The sequence below is a fragment of the Dromiciops gliroides genome, chromosome 2 (genome assembly GCF_019393635.1).
Source record: "Dromiciops gliroides isolate mDroGli1 chromosome 2, mDroGli1.pri, whole genome shotgun sequence".
NCBI classification, from domain to species: Eukaryota; Metazoa; Chordata; class Mammalia; order Microbiotheria; family Microbiotheriidae; genus Dromiciops; species Dromiciops gliroides.
In genome coordinates, this window is record NC_057862.1 from 48,912,300 (window position 1) to 48,934,987 (window position 22,688).

Below are 22,688 nucleotides of genomic sequence, written 5' to 3' on the forward strand. Positions count from 1 at the left end.
TGCTCATCTTTAAGGCATAAATGTTCCTGCTAAAAACAGCTCTAGAAGGAGGGTTTGAGCTGGCTCCAGGGGCAGCTAGATGGTGCAGTGGATAGAGCACTGGCCCTGGATTCAGGAGTACCTGAGTTCAAATCCAGCCTCAGACACTTAACACTTACTAGCTGTGTGACCTTGGGCAAGTCACTTAACCCCAATTGCCTCACACACACAAAAAAAGTGAGCTGGCTCCAGTACGACCCTGAGTGAAGGTCTCAGAAAGCAGGCTTTGATATTAGAGAGATATGGTAGAGGGAACCCAGTCCCAGGGATTAGGAATCAAGGGAAGGTCTTTGGTACTGCAGAATTGGACCCCAGGCCTAGAGAAACTGGAGAATGTGTCAGGAACTGAGAGTAACCTGTTACTAGAAGTAGACTATGAGGGATAGATATATCTGTGAGAGGGGGAGGAATGATCATACACCTTATGTCTCTACCCATTTAAGGTTCACAAAAACACAACTACTCTATGAAGAGTAAGGACAAATACTATACCCATTTCACAGATGAGGAAACTGAGGCTTAAAAGGGTTAAATGACCTGCCTATGGTCACAGAGTTACTAAGTGCATGAGGTTGAATTTGAAAACACAGTTGCAAACTGCGGGTCCAAGACCCTCCCCACAGATCCCACTTCCCCACTTCCCAAGAGCTTGGTTACTAGAACAGGGATGCAGGAGCCAAGCTGGGCCAACAGCAGTGCTGAGCTTCTGATCATAGATCTATAGATCCAGTGATGCTTATCTCCTTGCCTCAGAGCAGAAGCAGGGATGAGGAACATCAGGCAATGTGGGGTTTCATTAGACTGACTTCTTGAAGCTTTCTTGGGTTTCTTGTTTTAAAAATTACGGTTATGTTCTATTTTTGCATTATCTACATATCCCCATATGCCTTATTCCCTTCCCCTCCCAGAGAGTCATTCCTTATAACAAAGGATGAAAAAGAGGAAAATCAATTTCCAGTAAAAACTAACCAACATTTCCATCAAATTCAATGTTATTTGTCGTATTTCACAGCCACATTCCCTCACCTTCTCAGGTCTCTTCTTTGGGTCTAAGCTCAGTCTTATGATTTTACATCTTTCTGTTTTCTTGGGGCGATTCTTTCATAGATCAGAAATCCTTCCCCTAAGTCACATTCAAGGACATAGCCCATATAATGCATTGATGTGGCCATGAGCATGATCCTGAGGAGGGATATGAGTTGTTCTTCAGTCCTCTCAGTTGTGTCTGATTCTTTGTGACCTCATTTGAGGTTTACTTGGAAAAGATGTAGGAGTGGTTTTCCATGTCCTTCTCCAGGTCATTTTACAGATGAGGAAACTGAGGCAAACAGGGTCAAGTGACTTGTCCAGGGTCACACAGCTAGTAAATGTCTGAGGTTGGATTTGAACTCAGGAAGCTAAGTCTTCTTGATTCCAGGCCCAGAGCTTTATGCATTATGGCACCACCTACCTAGCTGCCCCCAGGGATATTAGAGGTGCCTACTTGGGGCAGATAAGAGGCACGGTACATGGAGTACTAGGCTTGGAGTCAAGAAAACTCATCTTCTTGAGCTTAAATTTGGCCTCAGACACTAGCTGTGTGACCCTGACCAAGTCACTTAACCCTGCTTGCTTCAGTTTCCTCATCTGTAAAATGAGGTGGAGAAGGAAATGGCAAACCACTCCAGTATCTTTACCAAGAAAATCCCAAATGGGGTCATGAAGAGTCAAATACAACTTAACAACAATAACAATGACCGTTGGCAAGTTATTTGCCTTCTCTGAGTTTCAGGTTTCTCCTCTGTCAAATGAGGAAATTAGACTAGAAGATGATCCCCTTCTAGCTGTGATTCTAGAGCTGGGGACCAGGAACAGAGTTAGAAGCAAAGGCTGAGAACGTGGCGCATAAGGATCAAGCCTTCCCCTCCCCTTCCCTGAAGGTCATTGTGAAAATTCTTTCCATCCCTCTCCCATTCTCTACCGTGGGAGGGTGGTACCTGAGAGACAAGGCTTAGGAGCAAGCAAGGATGGCCACAAGGGTTCCCTCCCTTCCTTTCTTGTCCCCACTGGGATATAGGGCTGCTGCTGCCCGCATCACCTCCAAGGCTGAGGTGTTCTACTTGCCTGTGGGCACAGAACATCACTTCCAGGAGCTGCATCAGATCTTGGCCCTGCTGCAAAGAGACGTAGAAAGTTTGCTCCACCTACCGGTGAGGCTGGGGACCCGTAGAGTGTGGTGGGGTGGGGGTGGGCAACAGGGACCAGGATGGAATTTAGCTTGCCCCTTCCCCCTTGTCTAATTCTCTTGGTTACATTCCCCCACTCACATTCTCTGAGAGTGTGAGTCTATACATAGATCCAACCTTCTCTCACCTCTTTCCTGTCTGGAGCCATCTTTCTTCTTGCCTTTGTATGTGCATGTGTGTATACTTTTGTTTCTGTGTGTATCTCTGTCTATCTGTATCTGTTGTGTTCGTGGGCATATGTATCCCTTTCTGACTTCACCTATTGGCCCTTGTGTGTTTCTTTCTCCTGAGTCTTAACCTATTTTTGAATGTATGCACAGTGCTTTTCCTCCCTTTCACCTTCAATATCTGTTAACCTTTTCTCTGTAGGGTCTGGGGATCTATTTCCATCTCTGGATATTTTCTCTGCCTCACATCGCATCTATTTCCTCGTCTCTGCAGATTCTTCTGTTTTTCTGTCTATCTCTCCCTCTCCCCATCTTTTCCTCTCTCTCTGTATGTCTGTCTTCCTCTCTCTTAATCTCCTCTACCTCTGTCTAGCTCTCTCCTTCTCTCCTTCTCTCTCTCTCTCTCTCTCTCTCTCTCTCTCTCTCTCTCTCTCTCTCTCTCTCTCTCTCTCTCTCTCTCTCTCTCTCTCTCCATCTCCCTCCCTTTCTATTTCTTTTGGTCTCTGTCTGGCTACCTCCCTCTCCACTTTCCCCTCAGTCTTCCTCTTTCTTTCTCTTTCTCCCTCTTTCTCTTCTCCTTCATATCCACAGGTCCACAAGCTATCCCCAGCCACTCAGGTAGATGAAGCCCTGATTCTCCCATGGACACCGGGGATTGCAGGAGGCTTATGGCCACTCATTATCACTTGGTGAAGGCCAGGTTTCTGGAAAGGGATCGAATTTGCTTCAGATGGGGGGTTAGGACTTCCCAAGCCATCGGGGAACAGATCTTCTTCCCCCAGGAACCCCTCCTTCTCCCTGCCTCTGGACTCTGAGTGAGGAGCTGGGAAGAAATTCTCTAATTTTCCCCCTGCAGAAGCATGCGGCCAAGGCCTCCTCTTCCCATGCGGGGAGGGTCCTGTGTCTGTCCCGTGGAATCTTTCTGCTCTTTCTCCTGATCCAAACTGGTTGTGCCTTTTACTGTCTGCTCTTCAGGTGGGTAATAATGACCCCTCCTCCTGTACAGCAGAATCTTGGCTTCAAGAAGCCCAAACTCATCAAATCTTTGGGGGGAAAATGCCCTTTGGAAGACAGGCAGAGGATTAGTATTCATTGCACAGATCAGAATACTGAGGCCTAGCTTGCCTGAGCTCACATGCAACTTAGTAACAGAACTCAGTTCTCCTAATTCTCAAGCGATTTTCCAACAGTCAACAGGCATTTAGTTAAGTTTAGCTACATGCCAAGCACTGGGTTCAATTCTAGGGATTTGAAGAAGGGCTTTCAAGAAGTTCAGTCTACTGGAGGAGCCAACAGGTAAACTTCTAGGACAAACAAGCTCCTCATGGGATAAATTGAGGGATAGTCTGGGGTGGGGGGGGGACACTAGTATTCAGGGAGATCAAGATAAGCTTCGAGTACAAGGTGGAATTTAGCTGAGACTTAAAGGAAGCTGGGGAAGCCAAGAGGCCCAGATGAAGAGGGAAGTATGCCAGGCATAAGAACAAAGATAAACAAAGTAAAGAGGCTTAAGGGTCTAGGGATGGAGGGCAAGGCACAGCCAGGAGGCCGGTGTCACTGGATTTCAGAATACATGTGGGGAATAAGGTTAAGAAGACTGGAAAAGGGGGCAGCTAGGTGGCACAGTGGATGAAACACCGGCCCTGGATTCAGGAGGACCTGAATTCAAATCTGGCTTCAGACACTTGACACATACTAGCTGTGTGACCCTGGGCAAGTCACTTAACCCTCATTGTCCTGAGGAGGAGGAGGAGGAGGAGGAGAAGGAAAAGGAGATAACTGAAAAGGCAGAAGGCAACTGTGTTGTGAAGGAGAGAGAGAGAGAGAGAGAGAGAGAGAGAGCAAACATTTATTAAGCACTTGCTGTGTGCCAGACACTATGCTAAGCATTTTGTGAATATCTCATTTGATTGCTAAACAGGATTTTATATTTGATCCTAGAGGTAATAGGGAGGTATTGAAGTTTATTGAATAGGGGGAAAGGGGAGGTATGGAACACTATGGTTAGACCACAGAACCTACACCCTTCTTTTGACCTCATCATGATTGTCTAATTGGGGTGCTCATCACTTACCAAGCCACAGGCGCACAGAATCATGTTGTCATTCAATTGTTCAGTTGTGTCCAACTCTTCATGATCCCGTGAACCATAGCGTGTCAACACTCTCCATGCGGTTTTCATGGCAAAGATACTGAAGTGGTTTGCCATTTCCTTCTCCAGTGAATTAAAGCTAAAAGAAGTTAAATGATTTACCCAGAGTCACACAGGTAGGAAGTATCTAAGGCCAAATTTAAACTCATATCTTCCTGACTCTAAGCCCAGCACTCTATCCATTGAGCCTAGTTGACTCCACATAGAATCATACATCCTCAAAATTTAAAGGGACCTTAGATCCTCTCCAACTCTCAACTGAAGCAGACATCTCCTCCTGAATCTCCTCAGATCATCACAGTAATCATCACACCTTCACTTGAATGCTACTAGTGACAGGGAACTCACTACCCACTCAGGTAGCCCATTTTGGTTTCCATACCTAAGTCCCAATTAGATGAAATAAGAAATTCCCATGAAGTGATCACATTATTCAAATTAGCACTGCCACATTTCCCTTGGGCTGGGACCAATGCCCATAATTTTCCATAATTATAACTTCAAATAGTAAGTATTCGAATATATTCAACCACTTCAAGGAATTCATTATTCACATTAATTGAGACCTCGATACAGCTCTAACCATTAGGGAGTATTTCCTTATAAACCAGCTCTTTATCTGTTCCCCTGGGCTGCCTCTCAAGAAACCCCAAGTCTTCCAATCTCCAGGCTTAACATTTCCAATTCCTTAAACCAGTGCTTGTGTGGTCCCCCTACCATCGTGATCACCCTTCTCTGACCCTAGCTTCTCAGAGGTTGGTCCTGAATAGGTTTCTTCCCAGGGAAGGGATGACTTTGTAAGAGATGGGAATATAAAAAAGCACAGGAATGCAAAAAACCCCAATCCATTTCTGAGGCATTTTAAACTATTGATTCCAATTAGAAAATGAAAGAGCCCAGACAGATTCCTAACATATGCTGATCAATATTCATTACGTGAGGTTAGGGTGGGGGCATGACAGCATCTTCAAACTCACCCCTGCTCTTGCTGAAATCAGTGAAATTCAGCTCAGGTCCACAAATATTTGCTGAGTGTCTCTGTGCCCAGCCCTGCCTTTGTGCTTCAGAGAGGCAAGAAGAGGAGGAAGACACAGATCTTGTTCTTAAGGAGTTCCAAGGCTGATTTGAGGTGTGATCAAAAGGGTATGGGTGGTGGGGAAAGGGTATCAGACTTGGAATCAGATCCCGCTGGCTCTAGTACCAGCCTGCTGTGTGACCTTGGTCAAGTCATTCACCTTTCTGGACCTCAACTTCCTCATCTCTGCAATGGGAATAATAATGTTTGTGCTGTCTACCTCACACCATTGTTATGAGGGAAGTGCATTGTCAACTGTAAAGCCTTAATGGAAATGTGAGCTATAAATCATGGAGGAGGTGATGCTTGAACTGGGCCTTGGGAGGATGGGTAGGATTTGAAAGGGTAGAGAAAAGGCAGAGTTCATTCCATAATCCAAGATATAAATGCAGAAATAAGCACTGTATGTGTCAAGCAGAGTGAGGACCCTTTTTGCTCCCCCCCACAGCTGGCTGGTAGGTAGGATGCATGCTAGGATAAAAAATAAGGTTATGGGGGGGCAGCTAGGTGGCACAGTGGATAAAGCACCAGCCCTAGATTCGGGAGGACCTGAGTTCAAATCTGGCCTCAGATACTTAACACTTACTAGCTGTGTGACCCTGGGCAAGTCACTTAACCCCCATTGCCCCCCCAAAATAAATAAATAAATGAGGTTGAATGTATTAAACTGAGCCAGCTTGGGGAAGGGCCTTGAGTGTCATTTGGAGGGGGGAGGATTGGGTTGGCATGTTAGATAATAGGGAGCAGCTGTAGGTTCCCAAACAAGAAAGTGGCGTGTGATTGAAATCATTCATTGGGGTAGAGGGGCCTATGGAGTGTGTGGAATGGATTGGGAGTTCACAGACCTAGAACTGGATAGAAGCTCAAAGGTCATTGAGTCCAGTATGATTTGCAGGAGGCAGAGACTGCAGCCAGGTCAGGTATGTCCTCATTTTGTGTTCCTCTCTTGTTCACAGGTGGGAGACTGACAGGAGCCTCAGAGAATGCTTTTCTAAGAATTCCCTTGTCCTGGCCCTTGACCCCAAACAGCTGTTCAGAAGACTCAACAGAGTGGCAAGACAGGACTCCCTGACCCCATGAACATTCCCCAAACTCCCCACCTCAGCCAAACAGGCAAAAAACGCCCCTTATTTGGCTAGGTGTGCTCTAGCCTTCCCTTTCAATATGTTCTCTTTCCTTACTGTTTTCTTCCTGGGCATGTTTCCTTGGAAGACTAATTCAGGATGAACCCTCTGCTACATTAAAAGCATCTGGTGGGGTTTTTTTTTCTTCCTTTGCCTCATCTCCATCCACCACCCTTCTTTCCTGTAGCATTTTCCTTGCTGAGGTCTGATGATCACTGAAGGCTGTCACCATCTCTCAGGAGCTGCCTTGCCCATTGTGACCCTGAAGCTATCAACAAGAGGAAAGATGGGCAGAAGGGAATGGGGAAGAATGACTTTCCAGAAAAATAGTCTATTCTGTGCGTTTGACTCCTAGACCCCTGGAAAGAGAGAGAAATAGAGGGATTGACAACTTGGCTTAAGGATGGAACCCAGGAGATCCCCCCCCCAGCCATGACCCTCCCAAATGAACAGAAATGAACAGCCGAGGAGAGGGTATGAAATAGAGAGCTACAGTACACTGAATCTTCTCCAGACCAACCATCCAATAATAATAAATGACAAGAGTGGCTGGGCTGTGCACTGTGGCTTAAAATGTACAAAACACTTTCATATTTCTTTTTGATCTTGAAGAATCCTGAGCAGTAACTACAGAAGAGATTTTGATCCCGTTTTGGAGGTGAGGAAACTGAAATCCAATGAATATATTAATATGACTTTATCATGTAAGATCAGAGATTTAGAGTTAAAAAGGGTCTAAAACTGGGGTCATCCAATCCAACCTCCTCATTTCACAGGTTAGATAACTGATCCAGGGGCTAAATGACTTGCCCATAGTAACACAAACAGTAAGTGGCTGAGCTGGGATCAGAATCGAGGTTCTCTCTAAATCCAGATCCAGTAGTCTTTCTACTACAATCAGCACTTCGAATAAGGGAAGCAATATACACAAGATCACATGCAAGGTCACAAGGCCACATAACCTTTCCCATTGTCTTGGTGCCTTCCCCAACTTTTCCATCTCATCTGACCTCCGTAGTACTCCTGTGACACAGAAAGGGGAGGGATCATTTAAACCCATTTTATTGAGGATATTTGACATCTGGAGGGAGAAGTGACCCATCCACAGTCAAGGTTATTCAGCTGATGCACAGACTAAACACAGCCTAGACTAGAGCCCTAACTTCCTGACTCCTGGGATGGTTCCCTTAGGGCTGTATTGTCTTCTTATCTATTCACCTTGGATTATCACTGTTACTGTTAGCTAAGAGACATGTCTTTCTGGTTGGTTTTTTTTTTAATGTATTGATACATTTTGTTTTGACACAACTGATACTTCCCAAGAAACACCTGAATAACCCTTCCTACAATGCATGATTTCTTGAAAACAGTTGATCAACTGTTAATAGAAGAGACATTGTGTCCTTGAGTTATAGTGTGGTACCAACATTGACTGCTGTATTTGGCCAGAATTTTGGGTGCCTTGCCTGGTTAACTTTATTTAAATTGTTCAAGTAATCACTGGAGGCACATCTCCTTATGAACCCTCTGCCTAGGGCTGGGATGGACCTTGACATGGACCTTGACAGTTAATGAAATTTAACTCCCTGTCTCTTTCTACAATTATGCCCCAGACATCCCAAAGCAGCTAGGTGGATAGAGCACTGGACCTAGAGTCAGGAAGACCTGAACTCAAATCTAGCCTCAGACATTCATTAGCTGTGTGACCTTGGACAAGTCACTTCACCCTGCTTGCCTCAGTTCCTCCTCTGTAAAATGAGCTGGAAAAGGAAATGGCAAACCACTCCAGTATCTTTGCCAGAAAAAATCCCAAGTCAAGTCACAGAGTCAGACATGACTGAAACAACTGAACAACATCCCAAAGAAACATCTGGTAGAGGGAGAGAGAAACTTTTATTATTTGTTAAGCTTTTGAATAAAATATAGCATAATATAGTAATGTCAGAGGACCTGGGTTTAAATCTGGCTGTGTTACTTACTTGCTGACTTCAGGCAAGTAACTTAGCTTCTCTGGGTTCTCAGTTTCCTCATCTGTAAAATGGGGGGGATGGGCTGGATGCCTAAGGTCTTTTATAAACCTATAATCACATTTAAAAAAGCAACCACTTTTTTCTGTTATTAGTTCTAGTGTTTGGAACCAGGCAGGAAGTCCTTTTCTCTATTTCTGTATAATCCCTTATGGTCAAATCCCTATTTCCTGCTATGTCGTCATCTGTATAGCCAGATGTTGATAGGGTTCTAGAGGGTTAGAGGAACAGCATTGGGCTAATAGTGGGGGAAGTTGAGTCCTCAGCAATAATAACTGTGCAGCAGCTGGTGGAGAAGTGGACGGATGGGAGCCATGCTGCTGACTGGAAGGGTTGACAACTGGATCTTCTGGATCCTTCCTGTTACTCAGCCTGCCTCATGTTCCCTTTGCTGCCCTGTAAAGTTCCAGCCTATCACTGCCCCCTTCTCAGGGCTCACTCATTGTTCATTGTTTGTCCTTCCTTCTGGAAGAGGATGGTGATATCAGGAAGGTGATGTCATAACTTGTAGTGAATTGGATTGAAGTGAGGGAGGGCTGTGCACGGTCACCAACCTCACTCTCTCCTCTGGAGCCATCTGGGCCCAGTGGCAAGATATAGATCAGGATGATCGGAGATGGCTCCAGATGCAGTGGAAGCTAAGTGGGGGCAAGGGGGTAGAAGAAAGGGAGAAAAGGGGGGGCAGAGTTAATAAAAACTGGGCTGGCTTGGGCTGGGCTTTGTGCTCTATGGACTCTAACCTGAGCTGTGAGCTCTGGATTTGGTATGAAATCTGAACTCTGGCTTTTTCCTGGACTCTGGGCTGGGCTGGGCTCTGTGAGTTCTGCCCCTTCCCCCACTAACCACATCCCCAATAGAATGATATCCACCCTGAACTGGGTGAAACACTGAGATAGGTTCTGGATTGTCTGTGGGCTGGACTCTGGACCTTTGATTCAACACAACTTTATTAGGCATCCACTGTATGCCGATCACTGTTCTAGGCAGAGGGAAGAAGATTTTAAAGTTTATACAAGATGTGGTCTTTGTCCTCATTCAATGCAGCTTCAGTAATATGGCACAAATACAACCATAATACAATATAATGTACGATAAGTAAGTGAGAGCTGCAGACAAAATGCTATCAATGTCAGGGGAAGGAAGGGAAACTCATTCATCAACCCAGAGAATCAAGGAAACTTCATGGAGGAAATGTCTTTTTAAAAACAACTGTCTAGAGGGGTTTTTTTTAAACATCTATTTTTAATAAGATTTCAAGTTGCAAATTTTTCTCCTTACCTCCCTCCCCTTCCCCCTACCCAAGATGGCAAGCAATCTGATATAGGTTATACATGTGAAGTCATGTAAAAGATATTGTGGAAATGTCATTTGAATTGAGCTTTCAAAGACTGATGGCCTTTGGGCTCTGGGCTCTGGGTTGATTGAAATTATGGATCATGTTCTAGGCTGGGGTCTCTAGGCTGACTTCAGTCTGGTCTTTGAGCTCTGTGATTTGGGTTCTAGGCTTTAGGCTGGACTCTGGAATGAGCACTAAATTGTGACCTCTAGGCTGCACTCTGGGCTGGGTTGTAACCTCTGCGCTTAGATTTTAGGCTCTGGGATGAACTCTGGGCCAGGCAATTGTCACTTAAAGGGCTAATATCTCAGCTCTACTTGCCTTCCTCTGATAGCCCTCATATTTCCCCTGGTCAATGACAGGAATTAAGGATGTGAAGAACACCTAATCTAACCCTTCCACTCAGCAGGAGGAGAAGTCTGAAACCCCTAAAGGTGAAATGGGGCAGCTAAGTGGTGTTGGGCCGTCTGAGTTAAAATCTGGCCTCAGACACTGTGATCCTGGGCAAGCCACTTAACTCTGTTTACCTCAGTTTCCTCATTTGTAAACTAAACTGGAGAAGGAAATGGCAAATCACTCCAGTATCTTTACCAAGAAAACCCAAAATGGGGTATCGAAGAGTCAGATACGACTCAAAAACGGCTGAACAGCAACAACAACAACAAAGGCGAAATGATTTGCCTAAGGTTACACAGGTAGCGATCCAGAATACCACATTCCATGACTCGAAATCTAGAGTTCTTTTCACAGGTCCGAGACTCCCCTTCCACACAACTCTAGCCCGTGCAATACCCCACAGGCAGCCCTTAATCGCACTGTCATTTAACTCCCTTGATGAAGCTTGGGGAGGGGGGGGGAGTGTCGGGGGAACAGAACATGTGGTCTGGTCGCGTCAGTCCAGTGAACGCCCCCTCATCCCTCTTTAAAGAACTGGAGAAAGCTGAGAGATAGGTTTGAAGACTGAAGGGAGGGGCCGAATCAGACACTGCTGGCCAAACTCGGGAACAGGCTGTGCTCAACTCCAGCTTGGGGGCTCGGGTCTAGCCCGGGGTGGGAGCTGTCCACAGGGGATGGAGTGCTGAAACTCTGTAGAGCCTGATAAGCAAGAACAGGAGAAAGTCGCTCTAAGGGCTGGAGGGTTGAACGGATCTCCCCTTTTTCTGGAGTCCTCTCTCCTCAAAGATTCCCTGCCGTCACCTACTCCTGGTTAGGGGAGAGATATGGCGTTCATGGTGAAAACCATGGTGGGAGGCCAGCTGAAGAACCTCGCTGGGGGCCTGGGGGGCGGCGAGGAGAAGGGTGAAGGGGACAAATCGGCGGCTGAAGCTCAAGGCATGACTCGGGAGGAGTATGAGGAATATCAGAAGCAACTGGTAGAGGAGAAGTGAGTAGGGGACTCTCCTTCTGGGTTTTAATCCCTCCTGTGTGTCCATAGCATGTCCCCCTCCCTAGGGACTCCTGGCTTGTCTACTTTTAGGGGAAGACTTCCCCCCACCCCCACCCCAATCACCACTGGAAGAATCTGTTCCCCTTCCTCATTCTCTGGGACAGAGCCAGGTTTCAGAAAGAGCTCTGGAGGATTCCTCCAACATAAATCACCCCAAGACTCCAGGAGCCAGCTCCACTCTATCCCCAACCTCAATCCTTCTTGGAAGAGCTGGGGAATCTGGGTTATTGAGACTTAGTGAGCAAGGAAGCAACAAGGAAAACTCTGGAGCCAGAGAAGGCTGCAAGGGGAGGGGAAATCAGGAGCTCTCTAATGTATTTCTGATGAAACACATAATCCCTTAATCCGATTCTTACCCCCAGTGGGTTGGGTCCCAGCAGGATCTCTGCAACTGGGAGCTTGGGACCTGATGGAAAAACATCAGGGAAAAGGGATTCAGAAAGAGAGATAGATTGAATAGAAATCTACACATAGAAACAGAGACAAAGACCAGCAGAACAAGAAAGATGAAAACAAACAGACTTACAAAAAGCAAGAACAGAGACAAGACTGAGTCACACAGACACACACTTGTACCCAACTGTGCTCTAAAGGACCCCACAGGGGGTCCATAGGGATACCCATAGGGAAAAGGTGGTATGGGGATCTATTGAGATGAGGTGTGAGAGGTAAAGAGCTTCGGGGGAAGCACCATCCCCTTCACTTCTCCACTCCAACACACACACACACACCCCTCTTCTCCTAAAAATGGTAATGATGACCGTAAAGAAGCTGAGAGAGACATCCAGGGGAAGAAGGTTAGAGATAACAGAATTATGCCCTTGTAAGCCTGCTCTTCCCGCTGACTCTGCCCTGCCCCAGAAAACATGCCTGTCTCCTTCCGTAGTAAATCAGCCTTCTGCCAAGTTACCACAAGATTTAGCATTGGAAAGGCCTCAAGAGACCCCTCCAATCCAATTCTCTGATTTAAAAATGTGGAAACTGAGGCTTAAAAGCACAAAGTGATTTTCCCAAGGTCAGAAAGGGAGGATGCTACTCCTTACCCTACTACAACCCACCTTCTCTGACTCCAAATTCTGTAATTTTTTTTCTACATCCATCTGCCATCACAATGAATTCAATAAACATTTATCAAGCACCTGTGAGGTGTGGTGTGATACCCAGTGGGGGTACTTTCACGTTTCTATAGATCTATGATGTCATCTGTGTGGGTACATACTGCACTGGTGCAGATCCTGAGTTACCCAAGCTTTCTCATCCTGTGCCATTCTTATTCATGTCCTTCCAAACACCCTCCACAGAGGATCTCCCCACTGTGCCGGAGCCTTCCTCTGAATCTCTTAATGTTTTGTGGATGCTGGTGTATCACTGGGATGCCCATCTGTTATCCCTCAGTTTTTATACATGAATGGCCACCCTCCTTTTCTGATCACATGCATCCTTGTCGATATCTTTTAAGCCACTTATAGAATCATAGAATTATAGATTGAGAGCTAGAAGGGACTTTGGGACTCATGTAATCCAACCTGCTAATTTTACACAGGAGGATGCAAAGGTCTAGAGAAATGAAGTGACTTACCTAGGATCATACAGAGAGAAAGTCATACAGCCAGGATTTGAACCTAGGTCTTCTGACTCTAAAAACAAGAGTTTTTTCCATTCTACTACATTGGTTGCATGCAGGTTATCATTGCCAATATGCAAGAGTGTACTTATATCCATCATGTGCCTTTCCATTGCCCTTTGGCTCCCCTGAAATTTTGATTCTTCAGGGATCATGATGTTCCACTCTCCATAACCATATGGCACCACAGGGAGAACATTGATTCATGTTAAAAATAGGTGAGTTTTGTTGGAAGGAAGCAGCTTGGGATCATTGAAAGTACTACGTAATTTCCAAAATTCATTCTGAAGTCAGCTCATTTTCTATCTGCAGTCCCACTACAAGAGAGAGAGAGAGAGAGAGAGAGAGAGAGAGAGAGAGAGAGAGAGAGAGAGAGAGAGAGAGAGAGAGGGTAGACAAACAGACTAACTCAATGGGCTCATCAGTTGCATGACATTATCTGTGCAATATGAATTCTTCATCCATTTCATTTTTCCTGTGTGAATTGCTAGGCTGATCTCTTTTGAATAGCTGTGCATCTCATTAAAAAGGTTGTCTTCAGGGGCTTGATGCAATTAGCACAATGCTATTCATAAACATGAGCATCTGGAGAACTGATCATCTCTAGGGAATTCCTTTTCCATCCAGTCTGCACAGAACATCCTTTATGACAGTGGCAAACACTTTTGGCAAATACCAGTCTTTCTAACATAGTCTTCACTTATTGATAATCAGAAAATCTCCAAATAAAGTTATTTCTATGGTTGCATCTATCAAGGACTCTTACATGACCTTAATGTACACATGAGAGATTCATCGTTGAAGGAGAACCTTTAAAACCACATCTTGGTGGCAGCTAGATGGTGCAGTGGATAGAGCACTGGCCCTGGAGTCAGGAGTACCTGAGTTCAAATCCGGCCTCAGACACTTAATACTTAACTAGCTGTGTGACCCTGGGCAAGTCACTTAACCCCATTTGCCTCACTAAAAACAAAACAAAACAAAAAACAAAACCACATCTTGTTTTTTAAAGTCAAATGCTTTTCTTGGAAATAAAAAAAATACAGTGGGTTCTAGTATTCTTATTTGCTAAGTCAATTGAATAGCTATGAAAATGTAGTCTGATTTAGAAAATTCTGTTAAAGTATGAAACTTCTCTTAACATCTTTTCATCAAACATACCCTTGATATGTGTAGACCTTTCTCGTAAAGAATTTATAAGAGGGCAGCTAGGTGGCGCAATGGATAAAGCACCGGCCCTGGATTCAGGAGTACCTGAGTTCAAATCTGGCCTCAGACACTTGACACTTACTAGCTGTGTGACCCTGAGCAAGTCACTTAACCCTCATTGCTTTGCAATAAGAAAGGAAACAGTCACCTTTTAGAGGGATAATACTGCCATCAGTGAATTCTTTTTCAATCTTCCCTTGTTGAAGATATCTTGAAAACTTTCCAAGTGTCTTTAAAATTATGTCTTTCTAGTATAGATTTCTTTTGTATATTTGTTTGAGTCTAGCTCCTCTTCCCAACTTAATCATCTAGTGCCACTTGCACTTTCTCACTTTTCACACAGAATGTAGAGAGTTCAAATATGATCGTTAGGCTATCAATAATTAGAATATATCTAGAAATAGCAGGAGATCTGTTCCACTTTACACCTCTTTGTTGTCTAGCTTCATCTATAAATACTCTCAGAATGATCCAGCTCAGTCAGGTCTCACACTGAGTCTTCTGCAAACATGTTTTCCTGTCTACTGTTTTTTGTTGTTTTGTGAAGAGCACTCCATTCTTACCCTTCTCCATTTTTTATGATGTTTTACAAATGAGTTTGTATTACAAACTTATGTTGCCCTTGGTTACTATGTTTCTCTAACTTAAAGAAGGACAAATATTTTCTGACTGGTGAAGTTTCCAGTTTCTTTTGTCCCTTTGCATTACTGAAGTTACATTAGTTAAACTTCTCTAAGAAATAATGATAATCAGTCAGTGCCTCTATTTTGTGTTTCTTTCCCAATTTTCAGTCAACTGCTTGTTTAACTAGGTCTAGTTGGAGCTATTAAAATTACACATAGCATCTTCTTATTTCTAGCTATTCTTCTATTTGGTATTGATTTTGAACTCTGGTTAAGCTAATTTGACAGCACACAGAGAATTGATTCTGAAATCACAGTCATATCAGAAACGAGTCCTTTTGTTCCATTAAGTTAGTGTTCTATTTAATTTTTGTGATGTTGTTTGGTGCCTGTTATATCCAAACCTTCTGAGAAGCTTCTTCAAGAAATAATGATTCAGATGCAAGGCTTCTGAATAATCTATGCCTACAGTAGGCCTTTGGCCTCTTCCATTCAACACATTTTTTTCATCCTCCCTCCTTCTTTCTACTGAAGTCATGAAGTATCAAGTTATATGTTTAATTTGGAGGATCTTATGAATTTCTCTCCTTTTTCATCATCATGAAATGGATCTTGGTGCATGAACTGCAGTCATTTCTGTGGTGGTCTTTCTTTTCTCTTACGTTCATCATGTGCACTGTAAAGAGGGATGACCCAAATGGAGTTTCTTCCTGCCTTTTGGTGCACAATGCAGCCAACCTCACCGACCCTTTCATTTGCCACTCTGAGGAGAATCTCTGAGCTGATCTTTCCATGTAAACTATAGCTTTTTCATGTCATGGGGCATGTCTCAGTTTCTCCAACAGCATACCAACCTGCTGCTTTGGGGAGCAATACCTTGCATTAGGATAAGCCTTCTTAACTATCATGTCATGGATCCCCTTTGCAATCTGATGAAATCTATGAACCTCTTCATAAAGTTTTTTTTTTGTTTTTTGTTTTTTAGTGAGGCAATGAGGGTTAAGTGACTTGCCCAGGGTCACACAGCTAGTAAGTGTTAAGTGTCTGAGGCCAGATTTGAACTCAGGTACTCCTGACTCCAGGGCCGGTGCTCTATCTACTGTGCCACCTAGCTTCCCCCCATAAAGTTTTTAAATACATACATAGGATTGTAAAGGAAACCAATTACATTGACATAGTTATCAAAATATTTTTTAAATTCAAAGATCTCAGGTTAAGAATCCCTACATTAAAAGTTCTAGCAGCTAAATTACAATTTATAGATCATAGGAAAATTCTATTTCTTAGCATTCTTTGTCTTGTTTCATCCATGAGGTCTGGGCCAGACTGAAGGCCATTTATAGTTTTCTTTGTTTTATGATTTGATGAGGCCAAAGAATTCATCACCATGCAGACCTCCTATTGATAGTTAGCAAGGGAAGCTAGGTGGCTCAGTGGATAGCATGCCAGGCCTGGAATCAGGAAGATTCATCTTTTTGAGTTCAAATCTGGCCCTTGACACATACTAGCTGTGTGACCCTGGGCGAGTCACTTAATCTTCTTTGCTTTAGTTTCCTCATCTGCAAAATGAGCTGGAGAAGGAAATGGCCAACTACTCCAATATTTCTGCCAATAAAACCCCAAATGGGGTCAGAGAGAGTCAGACATGACTAAAAACAGCTGAATGACAATAGTTAGCAAGAATATTCCTAAGATAGGGGCAGCTAAGTGGCACAGTGGATAGAGCACCAGCCCTGGAGTCAGGAAGACCTGAGTTCAAATCCGGCCTCAGACACTTAACACTTACTAGCTGTGTGACCCTAGGCAAGTCACTTAACCCCAATTGCCTCACCAAAAAACAAAACAAAACAAAACAAAAAAAGAATATTCCTAAGATAGCAGACTCAGTGTTGTTGCCAGGCCTGTGCCCAAAGAAAGCTTTACTTTTGGTGTGACCTGTCAAAGCTTACATAGTTTTGGAGGGCCCAGAGGCATCAGAGGAAAAGCTGAAATAAGACAGTGTCTGCCCTGGGGGAGCTTAAAATCTAGTAAAACAGTTTTTAACCTATTTGGTGCCATGGACCCCTTTGACAGTCTGGTGAAACCTGTTGATCCCTTCTCAGAATAAGACATAAAATATATAGGAATATGAAGAAAATCAATAATATTGAAATAGAGGTATCATTTAAACAAATGTTCCCAAACCCCAGGTTAAGAACCCCTGTAACAGAGGAAAATAGGCTCATAGCCCTTACATTACATCTGAGACTGCCTGGTACCTCTACCCTTCACACAAGGCTAACTTCTTAGCCCCACCCAGTCTGACAACTGGTCCTCTGATCTGCAGGATGGAACGAGATGCCCAGTTTACACAAAGGAAAGCAGAAAGGGCCACCCTACGCAGCCACTTCAGAGACAAGTACCGCCTGCCCAAGGTGAGCTGTCCACCTCCCATGTCCCACTATTCTCCTTGATTCTGAACCTCCCTTCCTAAAAAGGTTCTGTGGCACAGGTGCAGGCTGGCTAGAGCACCTCCTGGCATGGAGTCCCCTCAGAACCATTCTCAGGCTCCCCACATTCAATTTGCAGAGATTGAGTTAAGATCATTGAGTTCTCTTAGGTCTTCCCTCTCCTGTCTCCTCCTTAGCATAGCACAGGGCTGGGTATGCAGAAAGTCATTAACATTTGTTGACTGAATGAAGGATTTCAGGGAGAATAAAATCTCTGATGGACAGAGAGTGTTCCCCTTCTTAGCCCATTCAATTACCCACCCCAACCCATCCCTTGAGAAAACTAGCCAGGACAATCCCAGGACATCAAGCCCCAGGGTCAATTATCTGGGAGCTCAGTCCACTTCTGCTCCCTTCCTCCTGGGAAGGGAATCATTGGGCAACATGGCACCTGCCCTTCCCAGAATCTTACAGAATATTAGCGCTGAAAGGACCTCAGTTATCATCCAGTTTAATCCCCTCATTTTACAAATGAGGAAACAAAGACAGCTTGGGGAAATGATTTGTCTAAGGCCATGTGTCTTTAAATAGCAAAACAGAGACTCAAACCAAAGTATTCTGACCCCAAGTGCAGTCCTCTTCATCAAACCACTCCCAAGGATACACCCCATTGCTGCTCCTTGTCCTGCGTTATCCTGGTCCCTGTAGCCTCCCATCCTCAGCATGAAAAAGGCTCTGAGATCATATTCAAGCCTCACAATGTGTTCCAGTGGTCATGTCGACATATTAGGAATCCATCGAGGACTCAGCACAGAGTTTGAAATGAATCTGGATCTTATCTGTTCTGGGCACTGTCCTAGTAACGAGAATTGAGCCATTAGGTCATACTGACCTCATTAGGTCATCATGACATACCCATTGCCTAGAAAGGAAAACTGAAGTAGGATCAATCAGCAAAATATTAACTTAGCAGCTGCTGTGTGCTCAGCTCTGCACTGACTCAATAGAGGAGAGAGGATGAGTTGACATAGTCCCTACTATCAAAGAATTACTGTAGAATTTGGGAAGTAAGCTTCAAAGTTGGGGAGAAGCTCATGAAGGGAGCAGTATGGTTTTTACAAGGAAGGATCGGAGCCAAATGGGTGGTACAACTTATTATACCACAGCCACCTATTATGTAGGCAGTCAGTTAGTGAGGTGGAGGGATAGTTTGCTGCATCTGGAATCAAGAAGACCTGGGTTTAAATCCTACCTTAGACCCTTACTGGCTTTGTGACCCTGGGCAAGTCACTTAACTTCTTGTTTTTTTGCAGTTTGCTCATCTGTAAAATGGGAAATGATAAAAGCACCTGTACCTCCTGGGTTGCTGTGAGGATCATATGGGATAATATTTCTAAGATGCTTCACAAAACCTAAACCTATATATTATTCTTTTTTTGCAGGGCAATGGGGGTTAAGTGACTTGCCCAGGGTCACACAGCTAGTAAGTGTCAAGTGTCTGAGGCCAGATTTGAACTCAGGTACTCCTGAATCCAGGGCTGGTGCTTTATCCATTGTGCCACCTAGCCGCCCCCTATATATTATTCTTTAGTAGACAGGTGGGAGAGGTTGCTGTGGACTGGAGCAGTGAGAAAAGCCTTAGAGAGGGTAGAATACAGCTTTCCCAATGCAAGGTGGGGAAGGGGATTGTGCTCAGGTCCATGGCAAGTCCAGGAGAACATCCCTGGACCCAGAGTCCTGGCACAGAGGTCTGTTGTCTGTCCTCTTGAGTTCCTGCTCCCATCAACTCCTTCTCCCTTCTCTTCCATGTCTTCCCAAAAGAATGAGACAGATGACAACCAGATCCAGATGGCTGGGGGGGATGTGGAGCTGCCCAAAGAGCTGGCCAAGATGATCGAAGAGGACAATGAGGAGGAGGAAGAGAAGGCTTCGGTCATTGGGCAGCTGGCCAGCATCCCCAACCTGGACCTCGGCTCCATCAAGGACAAGGCACAGGCTACTCTGGGAGAATTAAAGCAGTCAGCTGAAAAGTGCCACATCATGTGACCGCTATCCCCCTCCTCAGCCCCAAGGCGGTCAGTCTACCCCAGTCCTGCCTCAATGTGATATGGAGGGATGGGGTGGGTAGGGCAGAGATGGCCAGATGTTGGGAGACACAGCTGGCAGGGAGGGTAGCTGTAGAGCAGTGTCACTCCCCCTGGGGTCCAGGGAGGGCTCCCCTCCTGGTGACCCACATTCTGTCTCTGAGTCCTTATTTCTCCAGGGTCTTCCTTTATCCTAGCTAAGATCCTGCCTTCTAGTTCCTACCCACCCCCATCCCTAACATTCTTAGCTCTGGTCCCTTATCTAGGGGATGGGTATGTATGATGGGGCTACTCTGGTAGCAAAGCCCCTCTCCCCCAGCCAAGTGTGGGGCTGACACTTAAGGATGAGTGACAACAGGAAGTTGGTATCTCTATAGCTGGCAGTTCACCCAACCTCTCCTTCAAACACACACACACACACACACACACACACACACACACACACACATACACACACACACACCAGAAAACCCAGAGCTCCACTGACCTATACAGACACACACCTAAATACACAACCACAAGCCCAAAACCAAACACACACACACACACACACACACACACACACACACACACACACCACATAGGCCAAGGCATCTATTTCCATGTTGACACACAGACCTTAGTACCCAGAAGCCATTGTACACATTAGTAGTACAAACATTGACATGCAGACTTCTACCTTGGAGCATGGAGCCAAAAAGGATGGTGGGGGAGGGGGAGAGAGACTTGGACTGGGATGGAGGAGTCCTGGGTTCTTTCCCTGTTATTGCTGCACACCTCTGAGCATTCCATCCCCCCTACTCTGTGCCTTGAAAGTAGGAGGGACTCTACCCATCCTTCAAGGTCCAATTCAGGTCCCACTCCCTCCAGAAAGCTTGGTCCAATGGTTCCAGTCTGTATTGATCCCTCCCTTCTCTGAATAAGCCCCCAGACATTCAGGGTACATACCAGGTTGTGTGCCTTCCTCCCCACCCCCAATTCCACAGGAAGCATCCACGTGAGACAAGACTTCAAAGGTATCAATCCCAGAAATCTTTTCCTCTATGGGGAAACCTGCTTTGCTGGGGGGCTTCACATTTTGATGGCTTTACTGTGTGAGCCCTTTGGAAATGGTGTGCTAACACAGCCTTTTTTCTTTGCCTGTGCCCTCTGTTTTCCTCACTTCTGTCTGTTACTGGGGGATAGGAGGGATGGTTAGCCAATGGGCGCTCCATAAAAGTGTGTAAAGGACAGTGTCTCAGACCATGAAAATTCACTTGGGGTCTTCAGCCTTCTCTTGGTCACATGCATCCATGCACATGCCAAATGTTCTCTTTCCTTCTGGAGCTCTCAAAGCACATTCACACTAGGACTTAATTCACCTTGCCTCCTCAAACCCATTGGGTGAGGGTAAAGAGTGTTCCCCCTCTTTCCCATTTTCAGGTGAGGCAGCTGAGGTTCTGCAGGAAGGGAGGAAAGGATTCCCCTCTCCAACACAGCTTTGGGACCAGACCTTGGCCCGGATGACCCTACAAAATCCAGATTTTTCTAGCCCCCAGTCAGAGTCTCAAAGTCAAGTTTCATGTGGTATCTTGGGTATAGGGGCAAAGTCATGTTGGATGTCTCAAATTGGGATGAGCTGGGCTCTGTTCTCTCTGGCCAACGTCCCTAATCCTAATGTCTTCCCTTTCTCCAGTAGAAAGACTTTTTGATTTTATAACTCAGAACTCAGCTGTCTTAGTTTAGTGAAGAATAAAATCTTAGCCCCAACCATGTGACTCTTTTCTTGTATTCTAACAGATGTCTCCATGCCACCCACCTCATCCAATCACACTTCTCTCCTCTGTAGAATCAGCCCCAAAGTTCTGCCCTCACAAGAGTTTTCCCAAACACACGTGGTGAAGTGATGGAGGAGTCTTTAAAGTCATGTTTAAATAAAAATAAATAAAGAGAGTTTTTTTCCCTCTCACAATTACAACTATATAAGGGGATATCATCTCTTGGCAATGTGACCCTCCCATCAGAGGTTTCCTGATTTTGAGAAATCTTTGGAGAACACACCTATGATAGGTTAATAAGGGGAATGAGAAGTGTTGGGGTCTCATTCTTAATCCATCGATTTGGTATGCTACCTTTACCCCTGATTTAGCCAGCCCACAACAGTCACACTTTGGCAGGGTTTTCAGTGACCAGAAAGGCAGTAGAAGGAATATGGTGGGAAGTGAAGAGCTGGCTTTGAAATCCTAGCTTTTTTTTTTTTTTTGAAGTCCTAGCTTTGAAATGTGCTGGCTACATAAGCCCAGACAAGTTACAGTCCCTCTGAGCTTCAGTGTTCTCACTGAATGGGTGTGATCTCAAATCTGAAATGGGTATAATCTGTTCTATCTGTCCCTCAGAGGGCTAGTGTGAGGATGGATTTAATTCAATTCACCAAACAGTTATAAAATGCCTATTATGCACAAGGCCCCATGTGAGACACCAGAGCTTCAAAGACAAAACCAAAACAGTCCCTACCCTCAAGAAGCTTATACTTGTAAAGGATGGAATGGTCCCTGCAAGTCAATCTATTCCCATTACACTTTCTACTGAAGAGATACAGCAGGTATGGAATCAAATTAATAGAAATGAATACAAAGTAATGTGGAATAATTTCAAGAATGCTAATAGAGGCAGCTAGATGGCGCAGTGGATAAAGGATTCAAGAGTACCTGAGTTCAAATCCAGCCTCAGACTCTTGACACTTACTAGCTGGGTGACCCTGGGCAAGTCACTTAACCCTCACTGCCCTGCAAAAAAAAAAAAAAAAAAAAAAAAAAAGCTAATAACTGGGGATAGGGGAGGGGGAAGGGTGGCAGTAATCCTGGCAGGTAAATCCTGAAGAAGTCAGTACCAAACTGTACTTTGAATGAAGCTAAGGATACCAGGTGGAGGTGAGAAGGAAATACAACCCAGGAGTGGAAAACAGCCTGGGCACAAGCATGAAGGTGGAAGATGAAATGTCACTTACGGGAAACAGATACCAACCTGTTCAAATGAAATAATACTTCCAAAACAGAAATGCGAACTGCAGCTGTTGTCTTTGTTGTGTGGTCGTCATTGTCTCTGTAGTCCTTGCCCCAGGGGAGCTTATCATATGTCCAGACCCAAA

The 22,688-nt window shown here is 44.8% G+C and overlaps 2 protein-coding genes across 3 annotated transcripts in view; both read left to right on the forward strand.

Annotated features, from left to right (window-relative positions):
• LMAN1L (lectin, mannose binding 1 like) overlaps positions 1–6,915 on the forward strand; it is a 41,835-nt gene extending 34,920 nt beyond the window's left edge. The window contains exons 14-16 of the mRNA XM_043980306.1: positions 2,096–2,228; positions 3,288–3,406; positions 6,615–6,915. Coding sequence (XP_043836241.1) covers positions 2,096–2,228; positions 3,288–3,406; positions 6,615–6,738 — 376 coding nt within the window. The 3' untranslated portion in view covers positions 6,739–6,915. The remainder of the gene's footprint in view (positions 1–2,095; positions 2,229–3,287; positions 3,407–6,614) is intronic.
• Positions 6,916–11,084: 4,169 nt separating this feature from the next.
• Positions 11,085–22,150, forward strand: CPLX3 (complexin 3). Of its 2 annotated transcripts, XM_043981612.1 has the most exons (4): positions 11,085–11,529; positions 17,375–17,462; positions 19,299–19,552; positions 20,984–22,150. In XM_043981612.1, exons 1-3 carry the CDS (start codon positions 11,366–11,368, stop codon positions 19,521–19,523), a joined length of 477 nt encoding a protein of 158 aa, XP_043837547.1. In that variant the 5' UTR covers positions 11,085–11,365; the 3' UTR covers positions 19,524–19,552; positions 20,984–22,150. The 2 variants fall into 2 exon arrangements, with proteins under 2 accessions (XP_043837547.1, XP_043837545.1); XM_043981610.1 differs by lacking the exon at positions 20,984–22,150 and having other exon boundaries at positions 19,299–20,918.
• The last annotated feature ends 538 nt before the right edge of the window (positions 22,151–22,688 follow it).